This window comes from Chinchilla lanigera, unplaced genomic scaffold (assembly GCF_000276665.1).
Source record: "Chinchilla lanigera isolate Chin_1 unplaced genomic scaffold, ChiLan1.0 scaffold00047, whole genome shotgun sequence".
Lineage (NCBI taxonomy): Eukaryota > Metazoa > Chordata > Mammalia > Rodentia > Chinchillidae > Chinchilla > Chinchilla lanigera.
In genome coordinates this window covers 8,367,931-8,381,501 of record NW_004955448.1, presented here as the reverse complement: position 1 = coordinate 8,381,501, position 13,571 = coordinate 8,367,931, and the positions used below count along the sequence as shown (strand labels likewise).

The 13,571-nt window shown below is 39.2% G+C and overlaps 2 protein-coding genes across 4 annotated transcripts in view; one reads left to right on the top strand and one right to left on the bottom strand.

The window, feature by feature from the left end:
* Positions 1-13,571, top strand: part of Veph1 (ventricular zone expressed PH domain-containing 1) — a 216,441-nt gene that overhangs the window by 42,211 nt on the left and 160,659 nt on the right. The window lies entirely within an intron of this gene.
* The window catches only part of Ptx3 (pentraxin 3, long), a gene marked incomplete in the record, with an annotated part of 6,216 nt that continues 1,136 nt past the window's right edge, over positions 8,492-13,571 (bottom strand). Inside the window, 1 exon segment of the mRNA XM_013518628.1 lies at positions 8,492-9,704. Within this exon segment, the coding sequence (XP_013374082.1) occupies positions 9,091-9,704 (614 nt within the window).

Below are 13,571 nucleotides of genomic sequence, written 5' to 3'. Positions count from 1 at the left end.
TGCCTTTGCAGTATCTGAGAGATCCTGGTATGTTGTATTTTCATTTTCATTTGTCTAGGAATTTTTAAACTTCCCCTCTGATTTTTTTAATGACCCACTGATCACTCAAAAATGAATTATTCAGTCTCCATGTGTTTGTATATTTCTCTTGCTGTTGATTTTTAGTTTCAGTCCATTATGATCTGATAAAATGCAAGAAATTATTTCAGTTTTATTTTGCATTTCTTAAGACTTGTGTTAAGGCCTATGCTTTATTTGGGAGAATGTTCCATGAGCTGCTGAGGAGAATGTGTATTTTGTAGTCATTGGATAAAATGTTCTGTAGACATCTGCTTAGTCCATTTGATTTATGGTGGAATTTAACTCTGATGTTTCTTTATTGTATTTTTTTTTGTCTGGATGACTATCTATTGACCATCTATTGATGCCACCCACACTTCCTATATTGGGACCAATATGTCCCTTTGTGTCAACTAGTGTCTGTTTTATGAAACTAGGTGCATCAATGTTTAATGCACATATATTTATAATTGTTATATTTCTTGGTAGATTTATTCTTTTACAATATGTAATGAACTTCTTTGTCTTGTCTGACTAATTTTGTCTTGGAATGTGCGTTATCAGATGTAAGTATAGCTATTCTGTTAGTTCTTGGGCTCCTATAGCATGGAATAGTGGTTTTCCATCCTCTCGCTTTCAGTTTGTGTGTCTTTGTAGGGAGGTTTCTGCAAGCGGAAAAGAGTTGGGTCTTATTTTTTAATCCAATTGCCAGGTTGTGCCTTTTAATTGAAGAATTGTGACCATATATGTTCAGTAATTTTTAAAAAAGTGTGCACTACTTCCCATCACTTTGTTGTTTCTGTAATGTTTGATTCTTTCCTAATCCTCAATAATATATCTACTCTCCTTCTTCTGTGTTTAAGATTCCTTTAAGTATCTCTGCACTGTTGGCTTAATGCTCATGAATTTTTAATATTTATGCTTAACTTGGAAAGTCTTTATTTTTCTTTCAATTTTTAAGGATAAGGATATATAGGGGCTGGGGATTTAGCTCAGTGGCAAAGCGCCTGCCTGGCAAGCGCAAGGTCATGAGTTCAGTTCCCGGTACCGGAGAAAAACCAAAAAAAAAAAAAAAAAAAAAAAAAAAAAAAGGATAAGGATATCTTTAGTAGATATAATACTCTAGGTGGGCAGTTATTTTCTTTCAAGATTTGCAATATGTCATTGTACGACCTCTTGATTTTGGGGCTTCTACAGAGATGTCTGGAGTTAATTCTGAGGGGTTCGTCTCTCTGAGTGACTTGGCATTTCTTTCCTACAGCTTTTGCTATTCTCCTCATGCTCTGTACTCCAAACCCTTCAGTATAATGTGACCTGGACGGTTCTCTTGAGACCATGCCTCTCTGGGGTTATAAATGCCTGCTGTACCTGGATGTCTGCATTTTGCTTAAGTTTTAGAAAGTACTCGGTTATTATTTTGTTGAATAGATTTTCCTTCTCATTAGTACTAACCTCAACACCCTCTTCTACATCAAAGATTTAGAAGTTTGCTTTTTTAACCATGTCCCACAGTTCTTATTTTGTTCATAATTTTCTTTTCTTCTTTTTTCTGTGAGCATCTGTATGTAATAATCCTTCAACCTACCTGTGTGTAGTAATGCTTCAACCTATTTTCAAGCCTAGAAATTCTCTCCTCTCTTTGATCTTGCCTACTGGTGAGGGTTTCCCCTGAATGTTTTTATTTGACTTGTACTTTTCGTTTTCAAGATTTCTATTTGTTTCTTCAGAATCACTGTCTCTTTGTTGAATTGCTCCTTCATATCTTTCATTGTCTTCATTAATTTATTCAGCTGTTTAGTTATTTATTATTTTAAGTCATTAATCATTTTAAAAAAGAGTCATGAACTTCTTGGTATTTCATCCACTTCAGTTTCTTTGCATTCAGTTACTAATGAGTTATGGACATTTGGAAGAATCATGTTGCCTTAGTTTTTCATATTTCCTGTTTTCTGCCCTCAGGTTTGTACATCTCTTAGGGGTGGATGTCTTCCACTTTTATATGAAGGTCGTGTTAGTGTCTAGCCTTATTCACAAGACTTGACCTCCAGCAGCACTCAGAGATGCAAAAACAGGATGCATTAATGACAGTGACACAAAGACAAACCAGATATTGACATACAGTAAAAAAAAAAAATGAAAGCAATGATGACATCACCATTAACAATAGAAAATAATCCAGGTGTACATTGTGTCACATGCCTGCAATCCCAGCACTCAGGAGGCTGAAGCAGGAGGATCACAATGAATTCAAGTCCAGCCTGGGCTGCATAATGAGTTCAAGGCCAGCCTGGAATACATAGTGAAATCCTGTTTCCAAAAAACAAAAGAAAACAAAAATTGGTAATAATAAGATAATTTAAAAGGCTAAAAATAAATAAAGCTTAAAAGTGACAATCCAGTGGAAGAGTGGAGAAAGGGAAAATGGAAAAAGTAACATTTTAAAAGGGAAAATAAGCTGAAAAGGAGAAGGTGATATAAAAATCCAATTAACGAATAAAAACATAAAATTAGTCAAAAGTAACAGCAAGACAACAAGCAGAAAAGAAAAGGTCGGAAAAGGGAAAAAAGAAAAAGTGAGAAATGAGTCCAAAAAATTCTTCACCCCAAAGCATTGGTGTGGGCAGATTTCTTTCTAGGAACTGTGGTACAGTACTGGAATCTACCAGAAGTGGGAGAGGGGTCGTGAGGGGTATCTGGAGCCTGCTCTGTTTCCCTACCCACTTAACCATCTGTTGCTGTGCAGATGCTGAGTCCTGCCTGACTTTGTCTCCTGGGCAGGGTCAGTCTGTAGTACACTGTCCACCTCAGGGGTATATTCACTCCAGAGGCTTTTCAGTTTGTTCCTGGTGGGCACCCAGAGCCACTGCTCTCACTAGCTTAGTTGTCTGTCAACTCATGAGGTGCCCTACTTGTTCCTGAGGCCCCTCTGTTCATACACCCAGGGATATGGCAAATATCCAGGCAGAGATGTATCCCTGATCACGTTGGTAGGTGGGGTACATAAACAGACCACTGAGTTCTGTTGGGAGGAGGCAGCAAGAGAAATCAAGTAATCCAGTGGGCTCCAACCCAGAGCTTTCAGACCCAGCGTCCTCAGAGAACCATACACAAGGGGCCTCCTCACCACAGAGGGCACTGCTGCTGACCTCTGTGTACCCCACAATCTGAGCTAAAACACAGCCTGACTCCTTAAACTTCTCAAGGGATCTGTGACCAGTCTTCCCTCTCTCCATGACTGTCTCTTGTGGCTGTCTTCCACCCATCCCATGTGATAAAGTGTCCCTGGAGACTCTGGAGTGTGGTCGTTCTGTGACTTCTGATTTCCCGTGCAGCCCCCTCCGGTTTTTCCACTCCAAAACATAGCTGGTACCGCTGTGGATTTCTTCTACAAAGCTACTCAGTCATGTGGGAAGAGTCACTTTCAGAGTAAAACCCCACACTGGATTTGCAGCTTACAATAACCATGGTGTTTTACTGGGAGTGGTCCCAGTTTGGTCATTATCACTGGGACTGTGGGCCCTCTTAGGACTTAACTTTCGCTTGGGTCGTCAGATTCCACTTTACCCTACTGCCACCTTCAGAGTCTGAAGTTAGTGTTCTAGACTGTATCATTCTTTGCTCTACATTTTTCTTCTGTTTCTTTGTGACTTTTTGTTTCTCTGTTGGTTCTTTCTTGAATCCCAGAGCTCATCCTTTTTTTTTCTCCCTGCTAAGTAGGTTTTCCGGGTGTCTAGACTTCAGGTCCTAGTGAGGCTATACTCTGTTCCTGATTTCTAATCTACCATTTTGATCTCTTCTCCCTTATTTCTACTTCTACAAAAAACATTGAATGGCCAGCCTCTTGATGCTGTTTATCATTATAATAAGATTAACAAAAATTATAGTGGCTAATATTTATTGCATGCATTCTATATACCAGATAGTATATTTATCTATTTATAACCATTATAATATTTAATACTCATAAAAACCCTACAGCAGATACACCATCATTAGCCAATTTTGCCCTCAAATCTAAAAGCAGTCCCTTCCTCCGCTTCTGAATTGGTGGTCATAATAAGGAAATGTGTCTCTCTACCAAAATGTCCTCTACACGGTCCTTTGTCACAAGTGACGAGATTACCTCAGATGTTTTAAAATCCAAGTAAAAAGCCTAAGAAGAAAATGTAAAACTGTCTAAGAGTAAAAATTCATTTCTGACTTATTGGCAAAAAGATGGATAAGATTGTCTAGTTAATTATGATAAATTTACACCCTTTTTTTGTCTAGGTGAGACAAAATTCAAACCAATGATTTGTGAGCTGTTTCAGAAAATGGAGGTAGAAAATTGACTTCTCATTTTGAGGGCATCAATAATCTGTATCATGTGGGGTGGATGAGGGTTAAGTAGATAAAGCATCTATACTTTGCATAATGCCCAACCCATAGTTTATCAATAGCTATTAAGATTCCTCTGTTTCTCATGATCATTACTGTCATCATTAATTTAGTATCTTCCATGTAGTAGGTCCACGTTAAAAAGTTGGAAGAAGAACTGTATCCATTCATGGAATTTCATAATATCTAGTGAGATGCTTAGTCAATAAAAATTCATGATACAATTATTCTGAAAGAAAAAAGTTTTAAATTCACCCTACTTCAGATGGTTAAAAATAATTTGCCAATTAAATATTCTAGGCAACAAGATAATAAGCAATCTTATTAAGAATACTCAACCTGGATATTAAAAAACAGGGAACTATTAAGTGTCGTGTTGTAAAAGCCAACCCAAATATGGATCAAAGAATAGACACATATGTTGGAATATTCAAAAGATCTCTCCTGGGGTCTGATGTACATTTGTATCTTCTTGTCCTCACCAGCAGATGTAGCTGTGAGGTAGGAGGAGCTCAGCAGGGGCATCAACAGGTATATCTATGTAGTGAACTCTAAAAATGACTCACAGTGCAGCGGTACCCTGATCTTCACTTAGCTGTTTTTCCATTGGACACATGTTTACCTATATTTTAACATATTGGGGACAACTTGGACAAATGTTTCCTAAGATAGTGATTTTATTTATTTCAAATATTTTGGTTTAGAAAGCACTTTTATGTATATTACTTGTTTAATAACCTTCTAATAAGGTAGGTAAGTCTTGTCAACTCTAATTTCTTGGCTAATTTGAAATTCATGGAGATTAGTTCACAAGGCTGACATCTTACAGTTAGCAAATTAATAAGGATTAGCACCAGGGTTTAGCAATGCATTTCTGACCCAAAGGCCAGCAAGCTTCCTATTGTACTCTATACTGATCAAACTGAATGCAAGGGTCACTAATATGAATTTAAATATCCATGGAATCCAAGAATATAAAAATAAATATACATAACTGCTTTGACTAAGACTTTTAACTTTAGAAGTACTGTGTCTTAAGTAGCTAAAAGATAACTCAAGAAAAATTGGTGTTAGTAAACTTATCAAAGAAGAGCTTTTTAATATCACTTTTTAATAAGAAGTGAAATAAAATTGATTAAAATTTTTTTTCTAGATCTAATTTTTTGTTAAAGTGGTAAATTATATACAAATTTTAAATACTGTACCAAACTCTATACATCTTATATCATATATATATATTCATTTCACACATTTTTCCTTTTAATAACCTATCATCTTATACTATGCTATATTATGGCCAAGTGCACGCCTATAATTTCAGCACTCCAGAGGCTGAGGCAGGAGGATTGCCGTGAGTTCAAGGTCAGTCTGGGCTATACAGTGAGTTCAAGACCAGCTTGAACAACATAACAAAACCTTGTCCCCAAAACACCAAAAATTCTATGATATATACTTAGTAGGCAAATGTTTCAAATATATGTTGAGGAAACTAACTCTTAAAAGCCAATTTAGATGGTAATAGATGTAAATATGTCAACTGCAGTTTGTTCATATATTACCTCTATAAAAAGGTTGTTCTCTTGGGCGGACATACACATTGATGTGACCAAGTGTCTCAGTTTGCCTGGACTCAGGGACTCTCAGGACATAGGAGCTCTGCTAAGGCTGAAACAGTCCCAGGACAGCCAGAACAGTCGGTCACACAAGTAATGGACCCCACACAAGTAATATTCTTATACGGACAAATACATGGATAGATGGATATATAAAGTGTATTATGTAGTCATTACACACTTTTTCCTTTTAATAACCTGGTCATCTTCTACAACTAGTTTACTATGCTGTATTATGGCGGTTCCCTTGAGAACATTCTGGTGAATGGAACTGTGTATTAATGTGCTAAACTAAGCTAGCAAGTTGATAATTTTTGATATCTGTTTCATAAATTTGCTACTTCTTTTGCTAACAGCTATATATTCCAAAATGCATTAAATGCTAATAGTAAGGAAAAAGTCAGATATTCAACTTCCTAAGAACTTATAAACTGTATTTTCTGAGTATAGCCCATGAATGGTTTGTCTTTTTCATTTAAAAAAAAATCACTTGGAGTAGGAAATATAGCTCAAGGGTAGAGCACTGCTTGCCTAGAGTGTTCAACGCCTTGGGTTTAATCCTCAGCACCATTAAAAAATTATTCCCCTGGGGGCTGGGGATTTAGCTCAGCGGCAAAAGCGCCTGCCTGACAAGCGCAAGATTGTGAGTTTGGTTCCCGGTACCGGAGAAAAACCAAAACCAAAAAAAAAAAAAAAAAAAAAAATTATTCCCCTGGATCAGAATTAAATTGAATGATTAGCCAAGAATGGATTAAAGAAAGCAGAAATGTGTTTTCTCTCATGTAAAAGACATCCAGGGGCCAGGCAGTGAAGAGCAAGCTAGGTAGTTTCACAATCATCAGAAACCCAGGTTTCCGTTGCATTATTACATGAAATATGTTCGGGATGGCTGCTGAAACCCCTGCCATTGTTTACCAACTTCCAATCAGACAAAAGGAGGAGCGAAAAGAAAATTATATATCATATTTCACCTTAGTCACATGGCTACATCTATAGTTAATGCTCAAAAATATAATTTTATTTTGAGCAGCCTTATGTGCTACTAAATCTAGAACTCTGTTACTTAGGAAAAGAAGGGAGGATACTAGGGAACAATCACAAATCCTTGGAATACCTATCCAGGCCTACTACTGCAGCAGATGAAATTTCTACTTGTATAACCCAAGCATTACCTTTTTTTTCTATCTGTTCCTTCTTTTCCCTCAACATGCAATTACTATTTTAAAAAAAAGTCAAGTTACCATACAATTAATTTTGTCAGCATGTGAGTTTACATTTATCTTGGCCAGTACCTTATGGGGTCTCTTATATTGATCTAACTTACACTGAAATACGTAAAGGAATTAAATTTGCCTCACTCTCTGCCTAAGTTTGGGTTTAGTATTTCATCTTCCATCTGAGAGCCCAAGTCATGTAGACACATACAGGGAATCTGCATGTAGCCAGTGGACCTGCAGCCTTGCGTTATGTCATTTTCAAAAGTCTGAAACTGATCTGTCAGCTCATAGCTACAAGTAATTTTCTTAGAGACTCAACAGCCTGGTTTTTTGAGATGAAGTTGTAATGATACTCTGAGGATCTTTCAGAATTATTACATTCACGGAATTTTATTGTTCAAAGACACTTAAGTGCCCAACTTCCCCATTTTACTGAGATCCTGAAGAGTTAGATCACTTACCTAAGGTCACTTAGCTAGTTAGGTACAAAATTCCCCTGGCCCTATTCACCAGATCTCATGAGCAGGAAATGTGGTTGTTGACGCTCTATCTTTAGGACATAATCAGTCACTGTGGTTCTACCACACCTGAGAAGCAGCTGTGCGATGCTGTTCTACCAGCATCCTGGAATCTACCCTTGCCTGGAATCTACCCTTGCCTGGAATCTACCCTTGCCTGGAATCTACCCTTGCCTGGAATCTACAGCAACACACTATTGCCTCCAGGAGTTACCTCCCACCTACACGTGACAGGGGTTGACTGTCCCTTCCTCCGGAGGAAGATGGGTGTGTTATAAAGGCGGGAGTTACTCTTGCTCTTCCAAACTCTTAGATCTCCCCAGTGACAATTCCAAACCTTTGCTTGCAGGTTTCACATTTCTGGGGAACTCGCATAGCACACTCAACAGTGCAGAAAAGTTATATAAGCTGTTAGAATCATCAAATTTAGAAGAGTCCTAGAGAGCATTATCTCCTCAATTGCTTGATTTCTCAATTGAGAAAACTAAAATCCAGGGAGAAGAATTTGACTTAGACAAGATTTTATTTCTTGCTTGTGATTTATAGACAGCCAAAGCTCATGGCAACCCTATATTTGTCTGTTTCCAACAATATTAACTATATTTACATAATAAATTAGTCTCTGAAAACTAATAGCCTACTTTAGGTGAAAAAGTGTGGATTTGCTTTAAAACGTCCCTTAAATTTACAATTCAATGACCCAAGCTAATTTTATAAAACATTTTATTTACATAAAGTTTTACAAAAATAAAATTAATACAAATCCATTTTACAACATAACTTATACAGCTATCTTCTCAGAAACGTGACATTTGATAATAGCACATAAACTACACTTCTATTTGTAAGTCACTTTGTAGTATAAATACAATTTCATCACTTTTTATAATAAGGTTCGTAGCAATAAGAACGAACAATGGACAACAAATCTTGTTTTTGATTTTTCCAATGTAAAACTCATCTCTGGCCAAACCAAAATTAACCAAAGAAAAGTAAAACAATTGTCCTTCTGTTCAGGAATACAGTCTTTTTTAATTATTGGAGAGTTTATCTGACAGAAATGCCACATTAATCTGAAAGCACCATGGCATAAAGTCTAGTAACAATATCCCCCAAAGCTTTCTCAGTGTCCTCCCTTTGACTGTTTATTTAGTATTTTGCCAAGATAAATACAGATCGAGCTCAGCCCTCTCCTTCCTTTGCCACAGTATTCTCATTCTGCACCGAGGCTTTCAGATTTTCCCCACTGGCATATATTTAAAATGTGAGTTTCTTTCTTTGGCTGCACGATGAGTTCCTCAACACTTACAAAATATATTGAGCTCCTCCGTGTGGCTGAATCTCAGTGACTCCCCACCCAACAACATTTCCCCGAATGTGACACGACTCTGCTCCTCCGGTCTCTCTTATCTCTTCCTTGCTCAGGACATGATCCCAGATATTGAAGCCCGTGAGTCTTCCAGAAAAGGCTAGTGTTTCGTCAAAGCCCCCGCCCACACAGCAGCCATTCTTTTCTTGGCCAATCTGCAGGATTCCTCCCTCGGGAACAATGTGATTTGTGGCCATGTCCACGGCGGTAGCTACTAGTTCACTGTCTGCCCACAGCGACATGCGCCCTTCCTCGGAATTCCAGGTGCTGCACAGGTGGGTCCACTTGCCCAGGGAAATCACAGTATCAGCAACCAGTTTGTTGTCCTCTCCACCCACGACAAACACTACGGACTGGTAGCTGAGGTACAGCTGGACCTCATACGGATTCCTCTTTGTGCCGTAGGAAAACAGGATGGTTTTGTTTAATACATCCGTGGCTTTGACCCAAATACAGGCACTAAAAGACTCAAGCTTCATTGGTCTCGCTGGATGCACGCTTCCAAAAATCTTCTTGGAACGCATTGGGAATAAAATCGCTGTCTCACAACCTGCAATGGTAAAAAAGAAGTAAGAATATCAGAAAAACTACAGATTCATTTGGAATTATTCTGGCATTTATTTTAGCATAAGCATGTGAACAGCTATATTGGATATCTGTGTAGCATGGCCTTCTGATTTAAGGGTCCTCAGGTCTAATCTTTACAAAGAAAATAAAGGGGCTAGGGATTTAGCTCAGCGGCAAAGCACCTGCCTGGCAAGCGCAAGGTCGTGAGTTCGGTTCCCGGTACCGTAGAAAAACAAAACAAAAAAAAAAAACAAAGAAAATAAGAGCAAACTTTTTAAGATTAATCATCTTAATCAGCGAAGCATCAGAATAGACAAGTAGACGTGCAAATAGAAGAAAGTCAAACACACAAAATAATTTATAAAAATGCTGAATAGCTACCTCCCCTCCCAGTGAGTTCATTTTCATCTTCACTGCTTTTGTAAAATACTGAGTCCCAATGAGCTAACTTTAGACAATGAGTCTGTAATTTCTCAGGGTTTATAGCGCCTGTTTCTCTCTTCCTGCCTTTACCAGGCTTCTACAATATTGAGCCTGTGAAAGTCAATGAGCCTAGCCTTTCTATGTAGCCATCATTGTCATACTTTTTTAAGCAAAATTCTACAATGTTGATGTCAAGGGAATGCATTTGAATGTGCTGTATGTTCTTAGACGTTTATAAACTTTGCAAAGTTTGTAGAAAACTACTCTTTAAAAGGCAACAATGTACAAGGATAACTAGCGCTTACTGGGTGCTCGTTATGTGCCAAATATTGTTCTCATCAATATATATGTTATTTTAATCAATCCTCATGTCCGCCCTGAAGAAAGGTTTTCTTTCCATTTTAGATAAACTAAGGCAACACAACTTGTCTGTGCTTCAATGGCTGATAAGTTTTAGGGGCTTCCACTTGGGCAGTTTGATTACAAGACCACATCCCAGACTAGCACAGACTGGCATACACTGACTGTAATAGAATCCTTGGATACAACTAGGAAGCTAGGATTCAGGGTTGGGTTTTTTTTTTTCCTGCTAATATATACTGAATAGCTTTTGAGAAGCTCTATAATCTCTCCCAATTTTACTATTGTACATAAAGGCCTCTCATAAACTTATGCAAAGTTTATGAGCAACAAGTATGTAGCACTCACAAAGAACTGGGTAGACCAAGCATATGACTAAAAATTCATACTCTGTTCTCATGCTTATAAATCTTATTTAAGCAGTAACAGAAAATCTTTAAGAGAAGCAGGGGCTGGGGATTTAGCTCAGCAGCACAGTGCCTGCTTGGCAAGCGCAAGGTCGTGAGTTCGATTCCCGGTACCAGAAAAAAAGAAGAGAGAGAAGGGATTTCTTTCAAGCAGTCTGTTTGGGGAACATGTTTCTGCTAGAGTGCTGTAGAAGGAGTGGCCTTTCAAACTTGACGTTGAGAACAGTAGACTCCCAGCTGTATTTCAAAGCCACATGAGCAATTCAGAAACTACAGATGCTGAAGTAAAGGCCTTCTAGGTGCTTTGAGGAAGTTACTGGGCCAAAATCTGTAACAGGTGGGCCGTGTGTGTGTGTGTGTGTGTGTGTGTGTGTGTGTGTGTGTGTGAGAGAGAGAGAGAGAGAGAGAGAGAGAGAGAGAGAGAGAGAGAGAGAGAGATTTTTAAATATCAAATAATTTTTAAAACTAATTTAGGGTTAGGCTGTTAACTTTATAACAGCATACAGGTGGGCCATAAGAGAACATTAAAAAGCAAACTCTCCACATTTAAACACTAACTGGTGAATGGGCAGAACGTGTAGGAACCAAATGTCCGCTTGAAGTGTTGTAAACTATTAAACTCCTACAAGTGATTCTACGCTAGGCTTTGTCCTGAAAACATTAAACAACTATAGGCCTTATCCTTTATCTTTAGTCCAAGAAAATACTGAGATTCAGAAAACCATGTGTAAGTAACTACGATATTAATGAACAAAACTGGTCCCGTTACTCTTGAAAATTCAGCTTGTTCCCTGAAAAAGTTAATGCCAGTTTTTCTAATTAATTTTTCATGAGATTTTTCAATGAAATTACAAGGTGCACATTGTTTTCTAGATGCATGAATAAAATAACAAAATAAAGATCATGGATCAAAAGACGACTATATCTGTGGGCACTTGAGATTATGGTCTCTAAGTTTCAGTAGTGTTCAAGAGGGTGCCTGCTGCAGACTAATTAACAGGCTTCCTGTCTCAGTAAGCCCCAGGCAGTCAGGATTGCATTCCAAAGCGCTCCCTGACGGTGTCTGGGAGACCCAGCTTCCCTCCAGGCTGCACTGCTGTATACCTAGAGGAGAACTGCACACGGGCTGTATTCTGCAGGTTTCTTTGGGGGACCAGTGACTGAGGCCCTTGACACTGCTTTAAAATGTCAGAAACTCTCATGAAATGGCTTTTAACTAATAGGTTTTTCTAATTATATTATCAAAGACCAAACAAAATTAAAACCAGGTTCTTAGGCTGACAACAGAATGATTAGGACTCCCTTAGGAAGTAAGCTGGCAGGAGACCAAGAGAGGACAAATCGAAGCCGGCGGGTAAAGGTATTGCTGGTTGTAATAAGGATTAACGTTTCCGAATTCGGGAATATAACACTTCTGCTGTAATATAGAAAGGTGAAGATGAAAATGAGGGTAATTCTTCCAGTTTTCAGGTAGATTATATGTGCAATGATTTTGCGTGGTTTACAAAACACAAGAAACTTTATGCATTAAAACCCACAGAATTATCAGTTTCCTATCATTTACATTAAGTATCTACTTTATATTTGATTTTATAGTTTTTGTCCTCTGAGGCTTTATATAATATTCAAGAAAATATGCTGTACTGATAAGCAGTCCTCAAGTTATTTAGGAAGGACTTCTACTCAGGCATGTTTCTGTAATTTTAAATGAAACATGCTCTTACCATGCTTATGCATCTTCCCCCTGCCTCATCTAACTCGACTTCTTTCTTTTTAAATTGGGAATAAGGGGAAGGGTGGCACTGTTTGCAGTTATTTGTTTCTGAGATGCTCGTGAAAAGTCTATTATATTTTCTTATGTGTAAGAAAATTGTCTAAAATAATCCACAAATTATTTTTACACCACCATTTTCAGAAAGTGTGACTTATAAAAAGGTACTGCGTTGCTCTGGGTCTTCTATCTTTCTTTGGCCAGCTTTCAACGGCATTGTTTCGGAAAACCAAGTCTATTTGGAGGTCCGTGGGGTGCCACAGGGGACTCGGACCAGTGGCGCCAGCTCGAGCAGCGTCTCCCGTGTGGCCTGATCTTTGAATTCCTGGGGTAGCGCAAGGGCCACCCCAGAGTTTGGCTCCTGCACCTGACCCTTCCACCTCGGATTCCTCCAGCCCCCACTGCGGAAGTAATCCCACAGACCCATCGGGCGGCGCGACTCTTGGGGAATTTCAGAAGACCGGGTTCCCTTTCAAGTCTCCAGCTCCAAATAGGTTAAGGAGGAGGAGCCCGCGGAAGGGCTGGAAGAAGGACTTAAAAGTTATCCTGGTCCCTGAAATAGCGCGGGAAACAGGAGCTCCCTAAAGAGCGGGGCAGGACAAAATTAGAAGACGTGGAAATCCCTAACGGAGGAAGCTGGGCACCGAGACGGCTCTCGGCGGTCACCGGCCCGGGCAGCTCCCGACGCCCGGTCGGATCGGGTGTCAGGGGCCCTGGACGTGCGTCTCAGGACCGCGACGGTTAAGTCCCCAGCTCTCCCTAGGGCTCTCGGGGCTGAGCGGCGCATTAAAAGCCCATTGTCCCGCCCTGTGCGGCGCGTCCGAGCGGTGCCTGCAGGCAGCGGTCTGCGCGTGCGCCTCAGCCCGGGAACGCGCGCGCCCCGGCTCCC